Source organism: Mchenga conophoros, linkage group LG13 (assembly GCF_057382185.1).
Source record: "Mchenga conophoros isolate Kocher_MC1m ecotype Shallow Benthic linkage group LG13, M_conophoros_male_GT1.1, whole genome shotgun sequence".
Taxonomy (NCBI): domain Eukaryota; kingdom Metazoa; phylum Chordata; class Actinopteri; order Cichliformes; family Cichlidae; genus Mchenga; species Mchenga conophoros.
The window spans coordinates 34,520,017-34,529,729 of record NC_140538.1 but is presented as its reverse complement, the minus strand read 5'-3'; the positions used below and the strand labels follow the sequence as shown (position 1 = coordinate 34,529,729).

The 9,713-nt window shown below is 37.8% G+C and overlaps 2 protein-coding genes across 2 annotated transcripts; one reads left to right on the top strand and one right to left on the bottom strand.

Annotated features, from left to right (window-relative positions):
• Positions 1 to 258: 258 nt before the first annotated feature.
• Positions 259 to 2,660, top strand: LOC146561803 (uncharacterized). Its single transcript, XM_085296394.1, has 6 exons — positions 259 to 860; positions 1,104 to 1,149; positions 1,385 to 1,476; positions 1,555 to 1,665; positions 1,976 to 2,252; positions 2,436 to 2,660. The coding sequence occupies exons 1-6, from the start codon at positions 670 to 672 to the stop codon at positions 2,658 to 2,660; spliced, it is 942 nt and encodes a 313-aa protein (XP_085152520.1). The 5' UTR covers positions 259 to 669.
• Positions 2,661 to 3,360: 700 nt separating this feature from the next.
• LOC146561802 (uncharacterized) lies at positions 3,361 to 8,549 on the bottom strand. Its single transcript, XM_085296392.1, has 14 exons — positions 8,511 to 8,549; positions 8,166 to 8,332; positions 7,843 to 8,065; positions 7,590 to 7,662; positions 7,220 to 7,497; positions 6,839 to 6,918; positions 6,465 to 6,566; positions 6,156 to 6,361; positions 5,941 to 6,040; positions 5,703 to 5,865; positions 4,612 to 4,709; positions 4,329 to 4,482; positions 4,000 to 4,126; positions 3,361 to 3,728 (listed from the first exon to the last, which is right to left on the bottom strand). The coding sequence occupies exons 1-14, from the start codon at positions 8,547 to 8,549 to the stop codon at positions 3,361 to 3,363; spliced, it is 2,178 nt and encodes a 725-aa protein (XP_085152518.1).
• Positions 8,550 to 9,713: the final 1,164 nt, after the last annotated feature.

Sequence of the window (9,713 nt, the reverse complement as noted above, 5' to 3'; positions counted from 1 at the left end):
TTTTAAGTATTTTTAAATCACAAATGTATTTTAAACTAAAATTCATTAAAAGTCCTATGAAATGGATGTAGTTGTTGATGTAAATGATTTAATTTCTTTATCTTCCTGTTGTGTTCATGTACGTATGCATAGATTGATATGTCATTAGTGCACAATTAGCAAATGTATCAATTTCTGTTCCAGGTACCATTAATAAGGAGGCAGTTCTATGAAAGATTGCTAACAAAGCTTCATGGAGCTGTACAACGCAGACCTGTAGATATGGACTATTTGCATTATGTCATCAGTCATGAATTGAGACTTATACGGTCATTTGGTAATATTTTAGCAGTACCACAAGATATTCTTAATGCCTTATCCAATCTTTTGAGACTGATAAATTTTCAAGACGGAGAGAGACACCCACATTCTTCTCTTGTTGATGTTGTATACACAGCGGGAGGACAACGTAAACTTAGTATATCAGAAGAATGTTTGCAAAGCCTCATCAACATGAAATTTTCCATTCCAAGTATAGCTCGGCTTCTGGGTGTCAGCAAAAGGACATTATTTCGTCGGATGCAATAGTATGGACTTTCAGTGCATGCATCATATAGCAGTGTCACAGATGATGAGCTGGACAGCCTTGTTAGATCAGTTAAAAGGAGACTGCCACACATCGGCTATCGAATGATGATGGGGGAACTGCAGGCCATGGGATACCTTGTCAAATGGGAGCAAGTGTCTGCATCGATGCATAGGGTAGATGCTGCAGGAATCCTAGAAAGGATGGCATCTGTCGGCTGTGTTGCAAGAAGAGTGTACTCTGTAAAAGGTCCCCTCTCATTGGTCCATGTAGATACAAACCACAAACTCATCAGGTTTGTGTACAGTACGTGTTTGTATGTTCAGTACTCTGGATACACTGTAACTATTTTCATTTATGATTTGAGCATAAGGCATTTTACGTTAACGGTTAGAGGATTCAGGTAAATTTCTATTTCTACAAAGTAAAAAAAAATTCCTGTTTAGTAAGCAAAGAAAAAAACAAGTTGATAAATTCTGACTTGTGGACAAATGTTATACTTGGACGTGTGTGTGTGTTTCACATTTTTCTTTTTTAGATATGGCATAGTTATATTTGCTGGGATTGATGGCTATTCGCGAAAGGTAAACAATATTCCATTGCAATCACAATTTCTTTTCTCAAAATTAATTAACTACCCTATAGAGAGAAAGTGGCGTATTCTTCTTCCACTCCTTTGACAAGAAATTTACGTTCATTAGTGTTGAGTTGTCTTTATTTTACTTTAAGAAAGTATATAACTGTCAGGTGTTCTTAGTTGGTTAGATATTGTGTTTGTTTCTTCAAAACAAAATCAGTTATTCATAAATTATTTTCCAGATAATGTACCTTGGTGCTGGAAATAATAACAAGGCATCAACTGCATTAGGCTTCTTTGTGAGCTCTGTTGAACAGTTTGGCTTTCCTTTAAGGTAATGTACAACCTTGATACATGCTATATTATTATTCAACCTTCTGAACACTTGTTTGTATTCTATTTCGTCATGCAGAGTTAGAGGAGACCAGGGTGTCGAAAATGTTGGCATTGCTCATTGCATTTTTACTGTTCGTGGTTGTGGCAGAGCAAGCTACATTTCAAGAAAAAGTGTTCACAATCAAAGGTAAGTTATATACAGGACTTAGCATATATATATATATATATATATATATATATATATATATATATATATATATATATATAATATATATATATATATATATATATATATATATATATATATATATATATATATATATATATATATCATCTCTTTCTTGTAAACCCAAATCAATCATCACATTCACCAGCGTCTTATTCAATATTTATTCATTTATTTTTAAATACATGGGTCTTTTATCATTAGTAAATCAAAAACAGGTACAAGCCTGGATTTGTAAACTACTGTTCTTTTGATATTTTTTATGTTGTAGAGTTGAGCGCTTGTGGCGTGATGTCTGGATGGCTGTAACCAGTGTTTATTATGAGCTACTTCACAACCTTGAGGAAGACAGCCTGCTCGACCCCTCCAACAGCCTCCACCTGTTCTGTGCTCAGTACATCTTTGTGGAACGTCTGCAGAAGGACCTTGACACTTTCAAGAACGGGTGGGATAATCATGCACTGCGAACAGAACAAAATCTTACGCCTAATCAACTTTGGACTATTGGACTTCTTCAAAATCCTGTCGCTCCACCAGAAAACACTGAGGTATGACTATAAAATGTGCTATTACAGATGTTTTATAACGCTTATGTTTTTGTACCTTGAAATTCATGACATGCATATATTTAACATGTGCACCTGTCTTTGTTTTTAAAGACTTTAACATACTTTTTTAATTGCTGCATACTATAGTTATACTGTTCATAACAAAAGCAAGTGGATTTTCAGGACATTCAAGAACATTTCTCTTTGGACCTTGACTGTTCGAGACCAGAGAGTGGTGGTGTAGTTCTTCCACCAATACAGTGTCCTTTGGGGCCTGAGGAGATGGCAGGACTGAGGGCAGCCATTCATCCTCTTAGTCCCTCCTTTGACAACGGAAGAGACCTTTATGAGAGAGTGCTGAACTACATCATAGTTCATTCAGTAACACAACAGAACCCACTCAGTTAGCCTTTCTCATAGGATTTGACCACATTATTTGTATTGTAATGACAAAATAGCAAATCAATCAATCTTAAGATGTATTTTCAGATTATATCTTTTTTAATTGCATCAAATACTGTTTTCACCTTTTATAACTTCATGTTTAAAGTAGCCACAGTCAGTTAAGCATCTCATGTCTGATGTTTTTGTAACTGGATTGATTAAATTTGTTTAACATGTCATGCCAATAAATACTCTAAACAATTAAATGATATCATTTTAATGACTGAAAAAAACAATTCATCAAGTGTAAGAATATTTATTTTCAGCAAAACAGTTGCGATATCAATAAATTTACAATTTCACAGTGGAAAACTTTTCTGTAACAAAATAAAACTATATGCTTTATATACAGAAAATATATTTAAACAAAATTCACTTAAACTTCTTCAGACTTACAGAATTTAATTTGCAAACAAGTTGAATCTTAGACTCAAGTTTTTATGAATGCAGTCTTCTGAATGGGCTCCTCCGTTTTGTGAACATAGTTTTTAACATTATAAGAACAAAAAGTAAGTGAAACAACATGGAAAAATAATCTAACTGTAAATCTTTTTTCCTTTCTTACGCTGTTCCAAGAACTGAAATAGGTCTAAAGGGTTACACAAATAGTAGAAATACAGTGCAATACTGCATAACTTGTGATGGCATGCTATTTGAGTGTCAACTACACACGGCTGAAATCTCTCCCCATTGTGACAGCTGTTGTCATAAATTCTGTGAACTCGGTGTATGAGTTCATGTGTGCCACAGGAAAGATGATTGTGTTTGTGCAGGCACTTACAAGTGGGTAACATATGTAGTGTCCAGGCATCGTATCTTTGCATTGATGCTCAAATCTTACATGTATTTTAAAACTTGCCCTTTCTGAAGGAAGGCATGGTTTGTGTCTTTGTCCAGTTAACCACTGCATAATCGCTGGGACAGACATTCTCGGTGGTTGGTGTTTGGAAATCCAGTATTCTTCCTGGTCCTGTTCCTGGTCCTGTAGGACTTGTATCCCATACTCACAGCTCTTTTTGTCTTTATCCTGATCTGAAGAAGCAGATTTGACTTACTTTAAATCTTTAACTGTCATGCCACAAAATTTATTAATATGCAAAACCAATTTTGTCATTTAGACATGTGGTAGATTGTATAAAACATCAAAACATATAAACAAATCTTTACAGAGATTTCAGTTCCGTGATGACAATTTTGCAGAGTACAGTACGTTTGAAAGAAATGTTACAACACTATATTTGTAACAGCTGTTGTGTTAATGTTGGTTTGATGATAATATCAGTAACTGGCCGACGGCACAAACCTGAGGTTTCAAGGTTCTCCAGGAAGTCTTGGAAGAAGTTGATGATGGCATTTTCTTTGGCATGCCTTGGACTTCCCCTCTCACTCAGCTCAGGCTCAAGGATGCTCATTATGTAATCAGCATCCGGCTAAAGAGATTTTGGGGGGTGTCACGTGTTGTGATTTCAAATAAACAATAACAAATATATATATTCTTCAATAGTCATTAATCTGAGCAACCTAAATAAAGGCTGAAACAAAAAAGTCCTCACAGGGCTATTACTGCATCACATGTATTTTTAGAATCTGTTCTAAAAACAAAACACCTGAAATAAATAAAGACATATTTACCGCTGTATCATCATTCTCATCGCTGGGAACAAACAGGTTTGAACAGAGACTTTCGTGCCTTCCAATCACCTCCAGAAGGTTGTAGATCTTCATGCCATTTCTGATTTGCTGTAGCATTGGAGTCAGACGCACCGTAGCATACACAACAATTGATCTATTTAGAAAAGCAAACACAGTCATTAGTGAAACTGATGGGGTATGGTGGTCTAAACCAGGGTTTTAACTTACAAAATATTACTTTCAAATGTGTCTGGTTGGTATATTGTCTATTAAAATATACTACCTTATTATACTGTCCCGTTTGTCCAACTTCACAAGTCCTGTGTAACCACAGCTCACAATGTCTTCAGTGAGGTCTGTCAGGTTGTCTGCCACTTCCACCTGAAAACATACAAAAACAAAACAATAAATGATTTCAAGTTTTTGAAATTATGCAACTATACACACAGTATTGTGAAGGTTACTTTTAAAATGTATTCCACTACAGATTACAGGCCCCAAACTGTATTTTTTAACGTATTCCGTTACGTTACTAAATGAGAGTAACGTATTCTGAATACTTTGGATTACTTAATATATTATCATGCTATTTACAACTACATAAATGTGATTTATTACTCTTATTGAAGGTCCGCGGCTCCGAACCATAGTAAAGGGACCTCTGGCTAATATGTCAGGTTCGTGTCGGGCTCGAAGCCAAATACTAGCTTTACTTTGTTGTCTGGGTCAAATTTGCTAGTGAGAGACAGAGAGAGGCGTTGAAAGGCTGCTGCAAAGGAACTTATTGTTTCGGAGGAAAACACGAACACGGTGTACAGTCGAGTCTTAATAGCTTACTTACAACTGGGCTCGTCAGGCTCTCTTCTTGGCTGAAGTGGTTATTATTATATTTACATGCTTCCAGCTCCCGTTTCTGCTTGATGACAACTCGTACTTGTCCACTCTTCTTTTTTCTCCCTCCTCGCTCACAGACACATAACGAGTATGGCAGTCCATTCTCCCTGCAGCACGGACTAGACTGTCCATGAGGCTACATTCTTTAGGGCTATGACTGTAACGCTGCCTATTAGCTTAGCACAACAACAACAACCAAAAGGCTCTCTCTCATCCAGGAAACACACAGTCGCAGAGAGAGCACGCGTCACCCTGTAACCATGGCAACCGTAACGCTGCCGCTGTGTAATTCATATATTTCAACAAAGTAACTGTATTCTAAATACCACCTTTTTAAACGGTAACTGTAACGGAATACAGTTACTCATATTTTGTATTTTAAATACGTAACGCCGGTACATGTCTTACGTTACTCCCCAACACTGTATACACACACAAACAATCAGCACTTTTCCACTAGTCTGTACAAACACAGCTCACCTTTTCGATTAGAGACCTATATTCTGTGTCATCCACATCATCTTTGGTCAGCTGAAGAATATCGAAGTTTCCTGTTGCAAGAAAATGATAACACCAGCTTCTCAGGAAGCATGGTGGTGGACCTCCCTGTGCAAGGCTCACTGAAAACACTTCTCCTGCAGTTCTGCAAGATACAAAGAAATATTTAACATGCTTCATATGCTACATAATCCTCGGAAATGTATAAAAACAGACAAACCTGTAGAAACTACTTTCTAAATCACTGATAGAGTAGACAGGACTCTTTCCCTTCTTGCCACTGCCTTCAAACAGTCGAGTCTCAATACCATGCATCATTTCTACATAGAGATACAGAAAGACAAAATAATTTAAAGGGTTAACCTTATACTTTATCTTAATTTGATTTGGCCATATTCAATATCTGAACTGTAAGTACAATGTACATAGCTATACCAGTCAAAAATTCTTTGCTTAATGCACCAGTATCAATTCCTGCTTCTCCGATAAAAGTCACGTGGAGTTTGTTCACAGGGGAAGCCTTCTTCTGTCGTTGCCACTGAATGAAGCCTCTTTGAACAAGATCATTGCGAGTGATGCAAATCCTAAAGTTTTTGCTGGTATCCACCTGACTTGAAAGCCACTGTAGCACATCTGCTTCACTGAGAAAAAAATATATATATATATTTTTGTTTCTTAAAATGAAAGCAAATGTATTATAAACAAAACCAGATAATCTGAAAGGGCAAATAATATAAATCATACCTGACTAAATCAGTTAAAGGATCTGTTCTGTTGCTTGGCACACTGCACTCAGAGTCAGTACTGACATAAACGTCTGTCATGTGAGTGGAACTGTCCTCAGGTCTAAAAATTATGAACAATAGCAAAAATATATGTGATGTAACTTATGATGTCTTTTAACTGATTTTACTGCCATTTAAATTGGGTCCTGAGCTTAATAGGTACGGTGATTACATTGTGTGTTTCAAATATACTGTAAGCATTAAAATGTGGACCAAGTAAGTATTTACTGTAACTACATACTGAGCTCAAAACTGTAATGGCTTAAAAATTTTAAAAAGGAATCCGATGTAAACATAGGAAAATGTGTTTAATATGTATAAATTTGAACGAACCTTTCACCACACAGGCTTGCATGCTGGGCAATCTCATTCACTGGAAAGCAGCAAACACAGATTGGGCATTCTTTCATGTCCTAGAGAAAAAAAAATACTGTTAAAACATAAAAGAAACAATGATTTGTAAATATGTGGATTGAACATTATCACCTGCTTCATGTCAAGAGGCTCTCTACAAAAACTTGGTGAATTCATGACAGACAGAAGCTGGACATCAGTCTATGAAGTACAATTGTAATTACTACAATGTATTGTACATTAACAAAAACAGAATAGTCACACACACAAAAAAAAGCCTTCTATAATTACGTGCACAAATATCCCAAATATTTATAGACTGTTAATAAGGCAATATTCCACAATATAACATAAATTCACCTCATCTTCCTCTTCTGTTGACTGAGACTTCACACAATTGTTGACATGGAGTGCTAGGATATGCAGAGGCATACTTTCCTTGCACACCTGACAAGAAGCCTTTGGCATGGTTTGAAATTCAGCTGCATCTGATGGAAGAGGAGTAAGATCAAGGTCCTGCTGTAGCGGAACAACATACAAGAGGGTCTTTCCTGCACTGGAAACGTTGCGGATCAGTCTTCCTGTGTAGCCATTTACATCAGGAGGAATTGCTAAAAGTTTCCTCCTACCTTGACTACCTAAATACACAGATTAATAGAAAAAACATTGTACCATTTTCAACTTTCACTAGCATCTAAAAAAAATAATTTCAAAGAGGAAAATTATGCACCTGATGACTTGTGCAACAACCATCCTTGCACTCCATCCATTTTGGGATATTCTTCAGTTATCAGTTTATTAATCTAAAACAGTACATAAGGGGACACAATTGGTAAAACTACATAATTCAGAAATATTTTTATCAGTGCTAATATATGACCCAAACCAACTATCATTTGCATGTCTATCATTATGATTTGATATAGAACATGTTTATTTTTTTATGTAAATGCATTTCTCTTATATAAGTTTAACTACATTACCATTGTATGGCTCATATCATCAGTCAAGATGAGGGATCTCTTTCCCAGCCCTGCTTGGCTCAGCTGCAGCTCCTCACTAGCAGAAGGAGTGTTGGTGCAGCCTTTATTCACTAGATATATATATACACTGAATGGCTTGCTGGATTTAGGCCTCGGCGTGCTACTTTGGAGTGGGGAAAAGCGATTTTTCCCCCTTTTTTTGGTAAAAAATCCTGGAAATGACCTATATGTGAGAAGCAGAAATAATTTTCAAAATGCAGGGATTTTTTTTTTTTTACTAATCCAAATGATTAAAAGTATAATGGTTCAATACAATTTCTAACCTTGCCATCTCCGCCTGCACTGTATCTTTTGGGGTCTCGGCTTGTCCAACTGAGTGCTCGTGAGAGTGCTCAGCATTTGGTATACATGTGGTATTAGGTTGCTGAAGACTTTGAGCTAACCTGTTGATTATATCTTGTGCCGCCGTTATAACACGGGCCTCTAACTCCTGAAAGTGACAGGGGCATCACTGAATTTAGCAAATTTTAGCTGCCAGCTAGCTTGCTACAACGAATAGGCTAATGTTGGCATTTTACCACAACTTCACCAGATTTAGCTAATAAAAACTACACCTATGTCCAGTCGAGTGAAATAGCAAAGAAAGACGACGGAAAATGATTACTTACCTGTGGTTTAGAGGGTCCACTTGAACTTGATGCAGCCATTATTGAAAGAGGCAAAAAGAGAAAAATGGCAGCTTGGTCAGCACGAGCAACGGACTCTATAATGTATGCAAATTCATGCGGGTCGGAATCCCCGCCCCCTCAAGCGCGCCTCTGGATGCCAAAACAGTGCCAGCAGATTGAAACTGAAAAATGGTTTGAAACCGAAAACTGGTTTGAAACCGAAAAGTGGATTGAAACCGAAAAAAAAAAAATTGTAAGCGAAAACAAAAAAATTACAGTTTTAATTAATTGTTTTTCACTATCCATTTTTTTTTTCGGTTTCAATACAAGATTTTTCAGTACGTTTATTTCAGTTACAATATTTTTTTTTGGTTTCAATCCATTTTTCGGCTTCGTTTCAAGGTGGCATCGTTCTGATTCCATAGTGCCTGATCCCATCGACAATATACAAAGGCCTGTGCTACTGCCTGATGCCATCCACATTAAACCAGGGCCAGTGCTCCCTGTGAGGCCATCTTCACAACACCAGGGCCTTTGTTGCTGGCTGAGGCCATCCTCATTTCACCAGGGCCTGCGTTGCTTGGTCATGCCATCCACATTACACCTGGGCCTGTGGTGCTGACAGATATCATGCACATTTCCCAGGACCAGTGGTGTTGGCTAAGGCCATTCACATTAAACCAGAGACAGTGCTTCCTGTGAGGCCATCTTAACCAAACCAGGGACTGTGCTTTTGGCTGAGGCCATCCGCATTACATCAGGGCCTTTGATGCCGACTTCTACCATCCACATTACACCAGGGACAGTGCTTGCTTTGAGGCCATCTTCACCCCACCAGGGCCTCTGCTGCTCGTTGATGCCATCCACATTACGCCTGGGCCTGTGGTGCTGACCGATATCATGCACATTTCACCAGGGCCAGTGGTGTTGGCTAAGGTCATTCACATTACACCAGGGCCTTTGCTACTGGCTTAGGACATTTACATTACACCAGGGTGTGGTCATGGCTGAGGCCAACTACATATCACCAGGGCCTGTATTGGTGCCTGATCCCATCGACAATATACAAAGGCCTGTGCTACTGGGTGATGCCATCCACATTAAACCAGGGCCAGTGCTCCCTGTGAGGCCATCTTCAAAAAAACAGGGCCTTTGTTGGTGGCTGAGGCCATCCGCATTTCACCAGGGCTTGCGTTGCTTGGT

Bases quoted from the DNA above. Each gene is read 5' to 3' on its own strand.
- LOC146561803 (XM_085296394.1), top strand. From the start codon at position 670: ATGATGATGGGGGAACTGCAGGCCATGGGATACCTTGTCAAATGGGAG. The intron at 1,150-1,384 runs GTAAACAATATT...ATTATTTTCCAG, and splicing joins TTGATGGCTATTCGCGAAAG to ATAATGTACCTTGGTGCTGG. The intron at 1,666-1,975 runs GTAAGTTATATA...TTTATGTTGTAG, and splicing joins AAAAGTGTTCACAATCAAAG to AGTTGAGCGCTTGTGGCGTG.
- LOC146561802 (XM_085296392.1), bottom strand. From the start codon at position 8,549: ATGGCTGCATCAAGTTCAAGTGGACCCTCTAAACCACAG. The intron at 6,362-6,464 runs GTATGATTTATA...TTTTTTTCTCAG, and splicing joins CCTTTAACTGATTTAGTCAG to TGAAGCAGATGTGCTACAGT. The intron at 4,127-4,328 runs GTAAATATGTCT...AAATCTCTTTAG, and splicing joins ATGAGAATGATGATACAGCG to CCGGATGCTGATTACATAAT.